Source organism: Protopterus annectens, chromosome 1.part0, assembly GCF_019279795.1.
Source record: "Protopterus annectens isolate FY-2018-M chromosome 1.part0, PAN1.0, whole genome shotgun sequence".
Taxonomy (NCBI): Eukaryota; Metazoa; Chordata; order Ceratodontiformes; family Protopteridae; genus Protopterus; species Protopterus annectens.
Window position 1 is genome coordinate 73,559,101 of NC_056725.1, and position 18,233 is coordinate 73,577,333.

Here is an 18,233-nt window from a genome sequence, read left to right on the forward strand (position 1 = left end):
TCAGTTCATTAGTATTGGAGCGTCTGTGTCATGGGGGCCTTAGAGTACATCACCAGGAGGAAGACACGTAGGGTTCTACTAAAGATTGTTCCTTGTCCCAAGAAAAGATGGTCTGTGGAGACCTGTATTAGAGACCTGTATTAGATTTAACAAACCTAATCAAAATTCTTAGTGCCAGAGTTCAAAATGCTAACATTGAAGGCCCTAATATCTTTCTTCCCTCATATCTTCACGTATCCATAGCCAAAAATGCACAGGCATTACCTGAGAAGGCCCATTACCAAATTTACCTCCTTTCCATTTTTTCATCTACTACATCTGGAGTGTTTATAAAATACTTGTTTTCCATAAATGCATACTGTTTGTTCAAGGGCATTCACATCCCTCTTTACCTGTAGGGCCGTCTTATTCAGGCCCCCACACAAAAAAGATGCAGATGACTGTGCAGTTTATGCTGGCCTGATTCAGCATTGTGGGATTCTCTGAACCATCTCAAATTATAGTTAACTATACTCGGCTGGTCCAGTTCCACCTGACAAAGGCATTCTTTCTGATGGTAGAGGGTATGTTTTGATTATGTACTTTAATTCCATGCAGAACCAGAGTCATATTTTCACCAGAAGTTGGATGATACCTTTAGTCCTGATGATCCCCTTGACAAAACTTCACTTGGAAAAACAAAATGCAGTATGATGGAGCAAGCATGCCTACTGCCTTGCATCAAGGCGCTCTTAGGAAAGATGTGACAAAAGAATCCTAATCATCTGGTCCCTTTTATGCAAGGCCTGGACACCGAAACAGACTACAGATACTGGGGTGTAGCCTAGGGGGAGGTCCACTCAGAGAAACTAATAATTCAAGGTACTTGGGCTACTACTCTGAGATGAAAAGCACAAGAACATTACAGAGAGAGAGATGATGATTATAGTTTTGACTGTAAAAGCATCCAAATATATCTGGCAAGTAAGGAAACATCCTTATTTCAGATATGCAAGATTTGTGTTATGTCAACAAGCAGAAGGCAGCTCACTCTTATCTTTTCTCTAGGTTGACAAAGGAAGCTTGGTATTTTGTCCAGTAATCTGGTCTGGCCCTCAGGGAATCCCCCCCCCCCCCCCCATGTGCTTCCAGCCCTCAACCTGCCAGTCATCCAGCCACTACTTTCAGACTTGAGCCAATCCTTCCTTTTAGGGGGGATGAGTTCCCCTCAGATATCGTAGAGAAAGAGAGCCATTCAGAAGGGTTGTCATCAAGGGAAACATAATGGAGTTTGGTGCTATCACCAGAATCTTGGCGATGAGTGCATATTTTTGTTTAAAGGGCCTTATCCTTACCATTGGATGGAAATGTGGGCACCCATGCCTCTGTCAGCTTGCATGACTGACAAGGGCTCACTTTGCTTCTGCACCATCCCCCCACTTTTTAACTTTGTCCCTGCCCACTGCTGTGATTTGTGCTATTAAAGATAGCCTGAGATAGTTGGACCTACCCCAAACCTCCAAGTATACGTCATTAAGCTTCCAAGATGCTAGTCGAAATTAGGTCTCCTGGACCATAGTCAGGGCTTTATCCCTTGTTACATCTCTGGTAAGGCTACTTTCAGGGTATCTTATCCATGCCAGAAAAGTTTATTTTTTATCCCATCCCTAATCTCCTCAGAGTGATTCAGAAAATACAAAAAGACAGGCCAAAATTTCTACTCTTGACTGAGGCAGCACTGTCTGTAACACTGCCATGCTGTATGGACCTGTTATCCCAGAGCAGAGGTTCACTTCTATACATCACCTGAAGACCTTAAGGCTGACCATGTGGATGGTTTAACACTCTCCCCTTTAGGCACATGTTTACCAGGGATGTGCTTTCAGTTATGAGAAAAGCAAGAAACTAAGTAAATGCAAGTAAATCATCTCTAATAAAATGGGAAATATTCTTCCTTTGGTGCCAGGTGTAGACTTTGGACCCAAACCATTCTGCAGTGTCCATGGTTCACAGATCAGGCTTATCTTGTGCTGCTTTGAATGTGCAGGTAGAAGTTCCTTAATGGTCCTTGAATTTGAGGTCATCCAGGAGGAAATCTCTCCTGTTTGGGGACCCTAATCTACCTATTGGAAAAGTTGTCATTACCACCATTTGAGCCACCAGTTGCAGCACCTGTCAAATACTTGACCTGGAAAACTGCCTTCCTAGTAGTGGCAATAACTTCAGGCAGAAGAATGTGAGTTTCAGGCCATTATGTGCACATAGCACTTCCTCAGCGTCCACAAGGAATAGGTAACCTTCCACACCAAACTAACTTTCATATCCATAGTGGTGACACAAGTTTCTCTTAATCAGGCCAGCAACTGAGATTCATCTCCAACTTTATGTATTTTAGCCTAAAATGCCATTAGCATAGACTACTAAATAATAAGTTGAATAAATAGGTAAATATTACCTATAGAGATTTAAAGTGAACAGTCACCCCACACCATCATAAGCCATTTCATAAAGATAGGTTTATACCAAGGGAAAACTAAAGAAGTGAAGGAGACCAGCTATTAATAGCCTTTGCAAAGGCTAGGTCTGTGTCAAAACAGACCCTCTCCAGTGACTCTGGTACGGTTTCCATGGAAAAACTGTACCAGGCCGTGGGCATGTTAGGGCACATTCTGTTAGAATAACGACCACTAACCCAGCTTTCCTTAGAAAGGTCAGCAGGCAGGCCATATTGGAAGCAGCTACCTGGTCATCTGTCCACAGTTTATTTCCAAACTCTGTGAGCTTTGGGTTATCTTAATGCTACTGGAGCAGTGAAAAATATGAAGAACATAGTACAGTTGTCTAGGAACTTGCCATAATTGTATATGTAAGAGTGCGTTCACTGTTCCAGTAGTATTTCTCTTCCTGTACCCTTCTGACTCATACCTGCTAGCATCCTGAAGTTGGGGGGTATCCAGTAATATTTTTGTCCCACCTACCCTTTCTCCTATCTTTACAAGGCACACACTCTCCTTTGGTTTTGTTTGAGGTTGGAGAAAAAGTTTTCAGGGCTCTTTGTTGGTCTTTCATCCCTGGAAGCATTTGGTGCCTGTATGGTTATGGTTCCTGGTACTTGTAGAAACAAAAAAGTACCCATGATGATACAGTTGGAAGCCCTTGATATAACGCAGGTATTGTGATGCCCACATGGGAAGGCATTTATCATGTCAGAAAGTTGATGGCCGGACAATGGGTGCTCTGTGACAGAAGTTCCAGGAGTCAGCAGTACTGTAGAAGTGAACATACTCTAATATCTGCCTTTTTGTTAAGTTCTTACACAACTATAATTTCCACTTATATAGGGTGGGGGGAATGTGGTTAATATGCTGAGCTTTAGTAAACTCTGGATCCCATTATTGCATGTCTGACAGTTATGTACAGAAGGTTAGAAATTCTGTGACTGGTAAAATACCGTTAGTGAACCTCTTGTATAACTGACTCAAATGAAAAGCTAGTCCTGATGTAGTTATCTACAATTCAGAGTTATTGACTATAGTGAGTATTGAGGCTAAGAAGTGTGCATGGATGTACCTGTTCAGAAATTTTCATCCTTAAAATGCAGATGATTATTGAATTAATTTTTGTTTTCTCTGTCCTTTACAGAATCAGTCAAGCGACCATGGGAAAAATCTACTACTCTGCCTAGGTAAGGTATCCTCTAGCAGTTTGAGTATTTCTTGTGTGCATGTCCTTGGCAAGTGAATCACGTGATGCTAAGTTTGTAACATTTTTAATTTAAAATTCCAGTACCAGGATAAATCAGCCATTGCAGTGACAGGTTTGTGCACTTTTAATGTGTTAGTATTTGTACCAGTACCCTCCTTTTAGAATTTCAGACTTTTTTGTGCTGTGGCAAGCAGTGCAAAAGTTGAGAATCTGTAGTGCTCCATTTTCAGTTAAGCTGGTACATTGGTTCCTGACGGTGTTTGTAGCAGTTTATGTTGGAGAATATCTTTTGTCCTTCACACAGGTTTGAATAAGACAAATGGAATTTGTGAGGTTAAGAAGTGTCAGGTTCAAGAAGTGAGATTATTACTTTGGTGTGTATTACAGAAATTTGTATTTTTTGTTTGTTTTCTTTAGGAGTAATACAGTCGCAAAAAGTATTGAATCGACAAGTCCCTCCTCGGCTAGCATGACTTTTCCTAGGTACTGTTTGATTTGCCATGTGTTGTAGTGGCTACAGCAAGGGAGCTTTAGCTTAAGCAGCTGTAGTAAAGCAGTAATCCTGGGATTGGGCAGTAAAAACCGTGACAGCTGCCAGTGCCAGGAGAGCTAACACTGTCTTTTGCAGGGATCATGCAGGGCATTAGCTTGTACTGCAGGCTAGAGCACCAGGACTGAGGTAGAACACTTGCAGTAAAGCAGTAGGACAAAGTCTTGTATACATCAGTAGTAATAATGTGGTTAAACATTATCACTAATTTATTGCTTTTGCAGAAATATGGTAGAATCTGTGCAGTGGCATAGAATGCCAGCCAGACATCTAAGTTCATTTGTTTCCCTTAAATTATAATTAATTAGTAATATTGTCCTGGTGCATACCTGTAGTAAACATGCCATGAAATGCAGTGTGTAGATGTTTGTGTTAATGCTTTTGTACTGCTCGCTGCCTGTAAGCATGTGAGAATGTTGCGCTTTGCTTTGCAAACAGAATTCAGATCAGGTAGCTTGCAGGCAGGATCAAGGTAGAGACACCTTGGCAAGTGTTGGAAGGTCCTAGGGGTATATGTTACACTAGCCATGTGGGGGGAACAGCGAAGCAAAAAAAAAAAAAGCTGTTTCATGTTCAGATCTCAAGCAGCAGATAACTTGAAAAATGTGCTTCATTCTTATGCCTCCTCGTAATATTTTGGCTCTCCTCCCCCATCTAGGGGAAGTTGGCATTTTTGAATCACTGTAATATGATGCATTTTTCTGAGCTACATAAATGAATTTAGCAGTATGGTCCCATAAATGTGCTGTCCCACACTCTATCACTAGTATCTTAGGTTCAGAAGGAAAGCTGCATTATTTGGGTTAAGTTGGCCCTGAAGGAGAGGTAGGTTTCACTACTGCTGTTACAGTTGCTTTGACTGACCAAGTATTTCTAGGTTTTTTTTTTTTTGGTCAAAGTGTGGAATACATTAGAATTCATGCATATTGCATTTGTGTTATGGGTGAGGAGTATTCCTCCTTACTACATGAACCACCTTATCAACTTCCTCACTCTTTAATGATGGCTCCATTCCTTTTTCTCCAGAGAGCTAAAAAAAAAAAAAAAAAAAAAAAAACTGTTAGGTAGTACTGTAAACAGTTGAAAGAGTTTGTATCAATGTAGTAAACACAGATGGCTCAAGTTATGCACGGTAACAATTTGTATGAAAAAAACAGTAATGGTATTTCTGTTTGTCACCAAGTCTGGCAGTTTAGCTCACCAGGTTACAACTAATGACACTTGTATCCAATGAGCTTACCCTGTTCACAGATAAATAAAACAAGTCAAAAAATGAGACTGTGTCCATGAAGGTAGGCATACAGAACATTTTGGTATGAGAAGCGGAACATTTGTGGCTGAAAAAAAATTCTTACTGTTCCCGCTGTTTTAGTATTATTTGTACAGACTGTTAGGATGCGCCTTGTATTTTGTACATGCAGTAAGGAGTGCCTTTTTCTTGTGTGTTTGCAGAAGAGGGCCTTTTTGTTATGTTTGCTAGCTCATATCTGCCATGGCTAGTGAACTTACTTTGCTTGATTTGTTTGTTTTTGTGCATGTTTGGATATATGTGTGTGATATTTTAGTTTGATATCTAGTAATATCAGAAGATATGTGCAGCATTGTGTTGTACATAAACTGCTTTGTGCAAATATTTAAATTCAGGCTGTTCGATCTGGTAATAAGTGTGCCCACCGCTGGTAATGTTAGGAATATATGTTGCAGGTACAAGGACTGCTCAACAACTTGAAGTAGTTATTTACAGGGTATGGCATTGATCATAGCTGACTAATTTCAGTTGCTCATCCCTGTGATTACTTTGCTACCATCTCTTCATTTCTTTATTTTATGCACACAGTTCAGTCACGGAAGATGTCAGTGACAGTTATGATAGTCTTGTTTGTTTCAAAAAAAAAAGTTTGTTTCTGTTGCGTTTATTCAACTTGTCATTGTGGAACAGGTAGTACGCTTTCATTCTCTCTCCATAATATTTTCAGTGCTTTGGCCTATCTTTGTCCTGATCATAGCTGTTGAGTAAGCTTATGGCGAGCTTTTTGAGACAAGGGGCTGAACCCCTTGTTCAAGGAGTACCACTGACAAAAGTGCATAGTGTGTAGTGCCCAGCAATGGACATCACCACTGCATCTGTTGCCACTGAAAGAGGCACAGAACCAGTGAGTGTCTTCTGTTTGCAGAAGTTTCAGCTGTTTGCCATGGAAAAGATGCAGATGTAAGCTGAAGACTTACCTTTTGTGCAAGGCACTCCATCAGACCACCTGGTTTCTTATTATGTTGACTCTGGTGTCAAACAATACTTTTCGATCCCTGGGCCTCCCTGTCTGAGAATGCCTTAGAGAATTAAATTGGTAGTGAAGTATTCTTTGTCACTAGCTTCCTCCTTGAAAGACTTTATTTGAGCAGCTCACTGGTTTCCTCCTCAAATTACTTGAATATGAGGAGTTTTCATAGTTCTGATGCTGCCTCAGCCCAGGTTGAACATCACCAGTGCCCAGAGCCACTGGAGTAGCCGTATCCTCAAAACAAGCTATTTCCTTAGTGTTAGTTCAGACCTTTGCACAAAACCACCTCAACCTGCTACATTTCAGGGTAGATTACAAGAAGGTAACTAGGGATACCCAGGAGGTGAAAGATGAGGTGATAGCAGGTCACTGTTGGCCCCAGAGCAAAGGGCCACTGGAACAAAGTTGCCCTGCACTGGAGTTTGTCATGTCCCCCTCCCACATACCAGTGTCAATGTTGATAGTGATTACACTTCATATTATCTGGTCCTTGCTTCCAGCAACCATCCAGCAGTTAGTGTTGCCCTTTCAGTAGCCAGTCAAGCTTGAAGCCAGTGCCTCCATAGCCATGGTGTTCAGCAGTTAGCAGCGAGTCACTCATGTAGGTACTCGTACAGTGCTGTACTCGATTTTCTCGTGGCCTTTTTCTGACATTGGGTTTTCCCTGTCCTGGTGTTGGCTACCAGTTTAATTGCCCCAACAGTGATTTAATACTGTGTCCCAACCTCCCTTACCCTGGTGCTGATACTACAATGTACTTTCCACTAGTTCAAGTCTGTGCTGGGATTGGCAGGTATGACATCAGTGCAGGAGATGTCCAGATGCACTATCTGGTTATTGATGCAAGTTCTGTTAGTTTCAGTGATTGAACAAGCCCCAGAGTCCAATACTTATGGAACATGCTGTGATAAAGCAGGTTATTCTGTAGGCACCTGCACAAGGACTACTGCAGTCTTCCCCAGGCAAGTTAACTAAGAAATAGACTTCCTTATCAGAGCTAGACCCATCAGTAAAGGAGATATTAAAGACTAAGTACAGAGTCACCAGTCTCCTTGTGGAAGGCATGACTTTCGCAGAGCCATTAGAGTTTTTCCAGGTGATGTTGAATGAGGGGTTGCTTATAAACCCATTGGTCACATGCCCAGAGAAGGATGCAGGATGCCATAAGACTCCTTGGGCGGTCCCACCCTTGATGCACATCATGACAAAATGCCACAGAGGTAGTTTGGTACAGCCCTGGCCCAGATGCCTTGCCCAAGAAGTCAGCTAAGCTGTTTTTCTCCACTAGAGGTTGTTCATTCTAGTTATAGCCCCCCCCCCACCCTGACTGGACCCTATTGTTTCTGCAGCAGTCCTAGCAAAGGCTCTTAATCCTCAAAATCCCACTGTCCCTTTTACTAGACAAGGATACAAGAGTCATGGATAGGGTTGGGTACATTATCCAGTGATGGACACCTTGTTAGAAATATTCTGCATTTTTGAAGAGTTATGTGGGCCACAAAAAGGAATTATTACAGTTCAAACTGTCACGTCTCAAACATAATGAACCATCTCTTACATTGAAATTAATCCTGGGACCTCAGCTAATACTCACAGTAAACAAATATTCCAAGGCTAACTGCCTGCTACTAAGCAACAGTCTAGCAACATTCCAAACCCCACTCCCCCAGAACCCAGAGAAGGCAACTGCTTATGCAGAATTGTTCACAGAATCCTTGTACATAAGGTAAATAGCTGCATAGAGAAGGCTGTATATACCAAACATAAACATAGAAGGTCTCCAAAAACAAGCCACCCTGGTGGAATTCCCAGTATAAAGATTGGTACTGGGCCACTCCTTTCTGGCTTCTACTTCTACTTCTCTGAAGGCAAGACGAACATCAGCAGTCTCTGGCTGACCAAGTCTGCATACGACTGCAAACTAGGCATGGTCTTTGAATACCCTAAAGACACATATACCCTTCAAGAGAGCCTGATGCAAACAAGTAAATGGTGCTAGGGCCATGGGCTAAAACTCAATGTAAAATAAAAGGCGTAATAGTACTCTTGAGAAAGACAGCCACTCTGAAAATTACCACATTGGTAATACATCCCTAAAAGTAGAACCACTGGGCAGGGATAAAGGAATGCATGTTGACAGTAACCTAATGTTTAACCACCACGTGTCTACATTGGTGATTAAAATAATTCTGTGTTGCACATCTTATAAGTAAAGGCATGGCAGCCAGTTCCACAGGAGGTCATTGTTCTGCTGTACTCTGCTGTCATCAGACCAATCACCTAGTACAGTGCTCCATTCAGAATGTACCTGACCAGGCACCTGCAACAGCTGGAGAGACCACAGAGGCTCCCACAAAAGGAAGTAAACAAGAAGTCCTATTTGGCTTATCTCAAAGCCATATGCCTGTAGTCAGTCTCCTACAGACTGTTGTGCCGCTGTCTGTGCTTAGCTTAATATATCTTCTGATCCCATGCTGATGGAGTTGTTGCACATACTCAAAACAAATAGGCTCGAAAATACTCGTTCTAAGGACCTAAACCTCATCTGCAAAATAAAAAGGATATGTTGGGAGGGGCAGGTATGGCTGTCAAAGATTACCCCTTCTCTGAAAACGGCTTCATATCCATGTGAAACAAAGCTCTTCCCAAAACCTATTCTAACTTAACGTGGAATAATGGATGAGAAATTGCAAATTTACCATGGTTTTGTACCTACGTCTATAATGAACAGGGGCAGCCTGAATGCTTGATGTGTACAAACCTATATCATAACCATAAAGCCCTTCAGGATATTGACATGTTAGCAATATTTTGGTAAATTTGGGTACGTTTGGATAGGCCTAAAAATGGCTTCTGGGCCAATAGCCTACTAACTATGTATGAACCATACGGTCCATTTCATTTATAATACAGCTGTGGGCTTGTCCAGTGCTGTGACTTGGGGAATTGTGATGCTCTAACATGCATAGCTGTGACTTGCTGTCTTTCCAGAAGATACAGAAGGAGAAGTTCTAAATTTCCTTATTGCAGGATTTCTCCTGTTCGCTGAAGAATCTGAAATCATTGGAGCAGGGGAAAGACCTCAGAGCTGTCAGTGTGAAATTTCAGCTTTCACACTGGTCTTTTCCAAAAATGCATAGAAGCTAGAGACAGATGTGGTTTTGACTAGAGCATCAGCACATGTGCCAAGAGGGAGCAGGAGGGGCTTGGGTACAGGGTCTTGTCAGTAACAACAGGGATTTCAGAAGTGGAAGACATCACCACCTATCCGGAACTGTTGACAATCTGAGATTAGTAGCAGCACCCATGAAGCCTTCCCTATCTGTTTCTGTTTAGCTGCAGTCAGGGGAGGTTATCCCTGTACTTAAAAGAATGGTTAAAGATGCCCCACTCTTGCCAGAGGAAAATCATTCCAGACTCCCCTCCGTACAGCCACAGTCACTTTGAATGCTTCTGACATAGGGTCAGACATTTAGTTCCTTAATAGGACAGTGAAGGAATCTTGGTGTGTGCTGGAATCATCGCTTAACTTTGTTGTTTTAACAGCTCAGCACAGTGCTGCTGCTCTCCAAATCTTTCAGAATGTTTTGCCCAATGTTCACTTGCCATCTACATGGACAAGTGTGTCTGTAGTTTGGTACATTAACAACAAGGAGATTTTGCTCCTTGCCTCCTGTGTAGTGAGTCAGGCACGCAGTTGGATTGGAACATATTCCATGGCCTCTGTTGAGTATTCTGAGGGAGGAATCTGCCAGTGAAGCATTTGTTCGTATCAAAATCAGATTCAAAGTGTAAGAATTTATACTCCCTATTTCTGATGAATGACAACACAGTGAGAGATGTTAGTGGAGAATGTGGCCTTGAGACCTTCCCCTAGGCTTAACTACCATTTCCCTTCATCCTCAAAATGGTCCAAAAATCCAGGTTCACTAAATCTAGTTCAGTACTGGTGACCTCATATTGAGCCACACAGATGTGATATCCTTTGCTGGCCCCACACATCTTGGAGGGGTCCAGTCAAGTTCATACCTCAAGACCACCCTACTTGAGCATCAGTGCTTCACGTTTTCCATGCAACTTCTGCAACTTTGAACATTGCCAAAAAACGCAAATTCACTGATGAGGTCATGGAAGTTTTGATTTCCTCATAGAACTCATCACTAAAATCTTTCAATGAGAAATTAAAAAGGTTTGCCGTCTGGGCAACTAGAGAAAACATACAACAGCAGATTTATCCCATGGAGCAGGTTTTGAGATATTTTGCAGAACGCTTTGATCAAGGACTTAGCTGAGCTCCATAAAGCTACATTTAGAAACAAGCTGTCATTTTCATTATAGGTAGCAACTTATGCCATTGGCAGTCACCAAGGTACATACAAAGCATTTGTGGTGGTCTTGTTAGTATGTTCCCATATATTAATGCATTAAAATGTTTGTCCATTATTGCTGGCATAGGAGGATGTCTGCTGTTGCAGCCTTTGTTGGTACTGTAGAGCTTGTATCTTTTTCCTTAGTGTGGTGACAAGTGTGTGTTGTAGCTGTCAGGACATTACAATTTCAAGATGTAGGGTTAGAAAACATTGCCTGTACTACATGTGAAGTAGTAAATGTACCAAAACTGCTTGGTTGTGGCATTTTAAAGAAAACATTTTTTGTGTGTTTCTTGGTTTAATGTGTACCCCTTACATGAATGTTTGATTGCGACTCATGTCTTGCTGTTCTGCCAGCTTGAGCAGAAGGGACTTTCAGAAAATTTCAGAGTAATTGGTTCATTAATGGCCAGAAGTACAGTAAATAACTTTATCAACTACTGTATTATAGCTTATGATTTTCTCTCTCAGAATTTTAGGTTTATAATTAAATTACATAAAAAGTGTCCGTACTTCATCTTCCTTGCTGTGCTTCAAGCTTGTTTATGGTTCAGTACATAAGGTCGAGACTTTTTATCTGGAATATGTTTTTTTGAATGTTTACTGTTTGCTGTGTTCACTTGTCAAGCTTACAACCTACTTCCCTTTAAGAAGCTTGCTTGTCATACAAGCCCTTTGATATTGTTTACTATGTATGAACATAAGCATTGTATAGGTAATGTATGTTATGTATATATGGGTATGTGATAAATATGTATGTTTTTAATTTGTATATAATTTTTTAAGCAGTTAATGGCTGACCGCTTTAGATTTTTATTCCATAATGCTGTTGGAAGGCATTGTGAGAGATGCATTACACAATGCATTCCATAATGTTGTTGGAAGGCATTGTATAATATATGTCACATGTTTTCATATTAGCATTTATTTTTAATACCAAGTTTCCTGATCTGGTATTAGCTTTCCCAGTAGCGAATCTGAGGTAAAGACTTTCAAACAGGGTTTAAATATTGTGTTATAGAACTGGCAGAGTTCCTGAAGCCTTTCTGAATAATTCATGTTTTCCGCCCTCTGATTGTTCTACTAAAGAATCTTTGTTCCTTTTCAAGTTGTGTCATGTGGTTTATTGAAAGACTGCAAAAGGACAGTATTGTATCAGATAATGGTTCTGATCTGTGACATTATCTCCCTGGAGTGACAAGGCATGCATTTTAGAATATACTTTTCTGACTTTGGTAGCCACACTATGGTCAGTGTGAGTTGTCTGGCGTCATAGATCTTTAATGATGTCTCTTTATATAATTTGATCATTTGTTTCATAATCAAAATGTGTATCCATTTTTGCAAAGGTTCCTGATATTGCAAAAGGTGAGGCCATTACTACTGCAACAGGAATGCGTTTGTGAACTACCTGGAGAGGTCCAACATTTTTTATTGAAGTAATTGTTGCTCATTTTGCTGTCATCAGCATTTTTTGTTATCTAGAGCAGAGTTCCACTTTTTATATCTGAAGAGTAGTCCAAAAAGAAGTTGTCCCAATATGACCCCGACCCCCTTGGGACTTCAAAGGTAGCCACCACCAACACAGGCTTGTTGTAGCCTGTTGCTAAACCAGTGCTTCATGCCATGAGTTATCTAGTATTGATGTTTAATGCTTTTAATTTATAACTTGTTTCCTTAATGTGGAATAGTATTCTATCTTAAGAAGGTCAGGATAGCCATCTTGCATTATCAGTAATTTATCAGGTTCTGCTGTTAACTATTCAAGCAATGTCACAAGATCCAGGAGGCACAATTTCACCTTAAACTCGCACTGTTTCATAACTGGTGCTGCATTTTGCATTCTCCATTATGCCTGCATGAGTTTAAGCAGAATACTGGTCACATTTCTTATAAGGTTAATGTGTATGGTTTATCATGAGTCTTTGTAATGAAGCCAGCAACTATGTTACCTCTTAACATGAAACTTCATTTTTTTATTTTTCGTTTTATTTGTGACAGCATGCATCATGCCTCTGGTTATATAAAGGGTGCCTCCCCTTGATAGCCCAGTACTCTGGCACATGTTAAGATGTTTGTGCAAATTTATTCTGTGCAAATGTTTGCCATCCTGCGTCTGGGTGATCACTGTTCATTACTGATGTTTGTATTCACATTTTTTTGTTTCACTTTTGTGATGTAATTACATAATTGTCTTATTTCATTTGTTTTTGGAACCAAATTAAGTTAATAGATCTAGAAGTGACTGAAACCCACTAGACTACAGTGCCTATTTTATGGGCAGTCTGGGAATACTTTGGTCAAAGCTGCACAGATGAAAGATGGAGACTTGTACATTTTTGTTTACTCTGATGCTATTCCCTTCACATCTGAATTTGCTTTCTTTTTAAACTATAACATTTAAACAACTGAAATTTATTTCCAGCATTAGTGAAAACAGTAAATGAATGGTAGGAGGTAGCAGAGGGTATTTTTCTGCAGTTTGTTAATGACCGTTAACATCTGATGAAGTACGCCATGGTGATGCCTAGCGGCAGGCTCCATTGACATTCTCTTAGCACCCTCTAGAATCTGGTAGGACTGTCTGAGAGAATGCCTAATATAAGGGTCGATCCACTGTCTGTGGTGATATAACCACCTCTTGCCGTACCAGCTCCCTTTTGAGGGACTGAGTCTGCTTTCAGATCAGCTCAGGCCACTAATTCTGATGTTCATGGACTTTGACTTCTAGTTTTGTTTCACATTTGGTTGGTTCCTGATTTCGGTCTGCTAAGCACAAGTAGAATTTTTGTGATTGTCTATCTACATTTAGTCTCCCAGTCACAGTTCCCAATCAAAGTTTTTATTATGCTGTTTAGATAACATAATATTTAAGTGCGAGTTTGATATAGTGTTGCAATCTTTTTTCTTTTGGTTTGCTTGCAGTAATTGATTTCCTATGAATAGTATTCCAGTGTAATTTATCAACCAGTATTTACTTGCACCTTATTCTGAGTCACTGCTACAGCCCTCATGTCTCTTTCTGTGATTAGTTTGTCATCTCCTTACTATTCTGACATTTACAGGGACGATTATTTCTTTTTTCCTTTCAATTCCCTTGATGTCTAATTTTTTATTTCTGTGTGTAGGCATGTGTGTGTTTATATATTTTTGTTACTAGATGTTTCTATGGTAGACTCCTTTTTAACACTACATAGTATGGCTCACTGGCATGGCAAACATCAGTAGTACCTTACAGCAAAGGTTCTTTTGTTAGCTTCTCTGCTAAATCTTTCCGCATGAAGCTTTTTTTCTTTGGGTACTCTGGATGTTCGTGTTACACTGCTGCAGTCATTACACTTGGGGTTATCCTGCCATCAGGCGGTTCCCCAGTCGGCCTGAGTTCCAAAGTCTTGGTCCGGCGTCGGTTGCTGTCGCCTCCTCCCTGACGTCAGTGCGACAGGGGTATATAAGATGCAGCCGCCACCATTTACTTCAGTCTTTTTTGCCGCGCGGTGCCCGAAGCAAAAGCAGTTGGCAAGTGCCGGTCGGCTGTCTCCTGAGATTTTCATTCCAAATCCAGAACCGAAGTCTTCTACAAAGCTAAGTACCCCATTGGGGAAACTTTTTCTTGCCTCAGACAGATGTCAGTAAAAGTTAATAACTATATTTCTTGTGGGAAGCAAATACCTCATAAGGATTTCCATTCCTATTGTATCCCATGCCTAGGCCCAGACCACAACGTCACTGGTTGTCGGTTTTGTGCTAGGTTTAACACTCACACTATTAAATGCCAGTTTGATTTTGCCTGACATTATTTTGGTAGAAAATTCAATTATACCATGCCGTCGGAACTTCCGACGACTGGAATACACAAAAAGCGCAAAGACAAGGATAGGCATCCGAGACCCAAAACTGACGACAAAGCCTCTTCTAGGCAGTCGCCGGTTCTCCGGTTTTCAGCGAGGCACCTTTGCAGCCCCTGACTACCGCTTCTGTGGAACCACAGGCCACCTCTGACTCCCACGTGGAGATGGCTTGGCCTTCGGACGCACAAGTTATTCAGCCTACCAAGACCAACCTTTCAGAGGGATCTGGAGTAGCTGAGCAACCCACAGCTTCAGAGGGCGTCTTCAGACCTACTCAGTTAAGCATTAAACCCTCAGCTAAGTCTAAGCCTCCTTTAAAATCAAAGAAACAAATACATCATTCTCCAGGACAGGCCTCCATGCCTAAGAAACAAAGGCTCAAAATGGCCGAAGACCTAATCAGTCTGATCAGGGGGTCCCATCCCCCTCCTGATTAAAGGCCTAGACAGGATGCAGACTGACTCGTCCGACCAGGTGTCCATCTCTTCTGATTCATCCTCAGACCTAGGATACGCTTTACTCCCTTATGAGTATTCTGATGCTGAGGAATCAATTCCATCAGCCTCACCGCCTGAGGACTACTCCTTTGGGGAAACCCTTCATACCATGAGGGAGCATTTCCACTGGGAAGGCCAGGATTACTCAGAATCCAATAAAAGGCTCAGAGACTTCCTTTTATTACGTCAACACAGACCCCTTGCTATTCCGCCAGTGTTAGATATTGTGTATGATGTGTATACTGAATCCAGCTTAAATCCTGATTCCTTACCTCCAGCCCCTGTTAAACCTGACAGATACTAGAGAGTCCCTGACTCACATAAATTTCTGTATAAAAGCCCTGTAGCTGACCCTGAAACCATTTCTCAGGGACCCAAAGGAGTTAAAGCCTCATCAGCCAAGAATCCAGTTCCCTCTGACAGAGTTTCCAGAGCATTAGACAGATGGGGAAAGTATATACGTCTGCAACTTTAGCAATGAGAGCCTTAAATTGCCAGTTTCACATGCTAAAATATCAGCAATTTTTACTATCTCAGTTAAAACAAAAAATGCTTCCAGAATCAGAGCCTCCTACTTTTAAAGAAATGCAGGATTTATTGCATGCAGCTGAACAAGTGGGAAAGCATACTTTGCAATGTGGTTTTGATTCTCTAGAGGCCTCCTGCAGAGCAGCAGTTACAGGCTCTGTCATTAGAAGACATGCTTGGTTAAAAGAACATACGTTACCAGATCATGTTAAAGCAAAATTATTGGATGCACCTTTGCAGCAGGATGTGTTGTTTGGAGTTAAGGCAGAAGAGGTATTAAAGAAAATGGAGGATAAGGCAAAATCTATGCAAACGGTGAAGGATTTCTTACAGGTTCAGCCTCCTAGATTTAGCAGAAACTGGCCAACTAAGAATTGGTCCTTTCCAATTACAGACAGACCTCAAAGGGGAAGATACAGACATCCAAGAGGTAGAGGTCAAACACAAGGTCCTTACAGGTCTCGACAATGGGTTGCATCAGGCCAGAAAGAAGGGGAAGACAGGCCCCAGCCATATAAAAAGCAGCTCCAATGACTTCCCACTACAACTGCCAAACAAATCCCTCTTGGCAGCCCTCTTAGGAGGAAAACTGGCACTCTTCTACCACAACTGGCAAATGATCACCAAAGACAAATGGGTTCTCAACATTGTATTTCAAGGTTACAGGTTCCACTTTCACACTCTGCCCATTGATTTGGCGGCAGATTTGGCATTGCTTTTAACCTTGGCAGAGGCTCAAAAACAAATTACAGCACTCATGGATATGAGAGCTATTCAAAACGTACCATCACAGGAGCAACGACAAGGATTATTTTCCTCAAGACTCTTTCTGGTACCCAGAAAGGACAAAGCCTGGAGGCCCATTCTGGATCTTTCATCTCTAAACAGTTATCTGGATGTTCCAAAATTCAAAATGTTGACATTACAGCAGCTTCTTCCCATGCAGGGCAAGAAAGCTTAGCTCGTGACTTTGTACCTCAAAGAGGCATACTTGCATGTCTCTATCAGACAAAACTGCAGAAGATACCTCAGATTCATAGCCAGTTCAATACACTACCAATTCTCTGCAGTGCCCTTTGGCTTATCTACTGCGCCCAGGGTCTTCACAAAGTGCCTGGCACCAGTAATTGCATTTTGCAAACAGAAAGGAATTCAAATTTATCCGTACCTGGACTGCCTGATTCAAGCAGAGAGCAAGGACGTTCTTCTAAAGCATCTGGCATTTGTAAAAAAGTTAAGTTGCCTGGGGTACACACTAAACGAAAAGAAATCAAAACTAGTGCCCTCACAAGAGATTATATTCCTGGGTGCTAGTTTGAATACAACGGCCCAGATGGCTTATCTCATGCCAGACAAGCAAGGACAACTGACTCCATGCTTTCAATTGATGGCAACAAAGACCCAACTCCCTGCAAGAACAATTCTGCAGGCCTTGGGTTACATGGCATCGTGCGTACTACTAATTCCATATGCCAGACTGCGTATGAGGAAACTACAATGGTACCTAAAGAATGTATGGTCTCAACACTGTCAAAGTTTGGAAACAGTTATACCACTAATCCCTTGCCTTCAACAGGAGTTTCAGTGGTGGGCTCAAACTTGTCACCTCAACAAGGGACAGCCTTTTACACAACCCACAGCCAGGCAAACCCTGACAACAGATGCATCGGATTACGCCTGGGGAGCACACATGGCAGGCAAATGTATTCAGGGCACGTGGCCCGCAGAACAAAGGCATCTTCACATCAATCAAAAAGATGCTAGCTGTACAAAAGGCCCTTATAGCTTTCAAGGACCTGCTGCATCCAGGACAGCTACTGCTAAAGACAGACAACACCACAGTTATGTGGTACATAAACAAGCAAGGGGGCACTCACTCCTACTCCCTATGCAGACAAGCCATGACCTTGTCTATAAACCTTCAAGTTCATCTGCAAGCACAATTCCTGCCAGGAGAGAAAAGCACACTGGCAGACGACTTAAGCAGAAACATCATGGATCCCCACGAATGGGAATTGAATCCACAAATATTCAGAAGGTTAACACAGAAATGGTGGAGCCCGGACATAGATCTGTTTGCATCCCCAATAAACTGCCAGCTACAAAAATTCTGCACAAGGAGTTACCACACACAAGCATGGAAAGTGGATGCCCTCTCATTTAGCTGGGAGAACCTACAAGTATACGCTTTCCCACCACTACCTCTCCTGCCAAAGGTACTCATAAAAGCCAGGCAAGAAGAGCCAAAGATGATTCTGATTGCACCAGACTGGCCACGCCAGCACTGGTACCCAATCTTAAGGAGCTTAGCACAAGAACCACCCTGTATTTTGCCTCAAATCCCACATCTGCTGACTCAGCACAATGATCAAATACTACACAGCCAGCTAAAGACCTTAAACCTAGCTGCATGGAAGATTCCTTAGTCAAGCAAGCAATGCCTCTCTCCAAAGCTGTTATGGATGTCATTCTGGAGG

The 18,233-nt window shown here is 41.7% G+C and overlaps 1 protein-coding gene across 1 annotated transcript in view; it reads left to right on the top strand.

Moving 5' to 3' along the window:
- LOC122800290 (vasodilator stimulated phosphoprotein) overlaps positions 1-18,233 on the top strand; it is a 1,035,406-nt gene that overhangs the window by 893,143 nt on the left and 124,030 nt on the right. The window contains exons 12-13 of the mRNA XM_044073000.1: positions 3,622-3,664; positions 4,102-4,167. Of these exons, the coding sequence (XP_043928935.1) occupies positions 3,622-3,664; positions 4,102-4,167 (109 nt within the window). The remainder of the gene's footprint in view (positions 1-3,621; positions 3,665-4,101; positions 4,168-18,233) is intronic.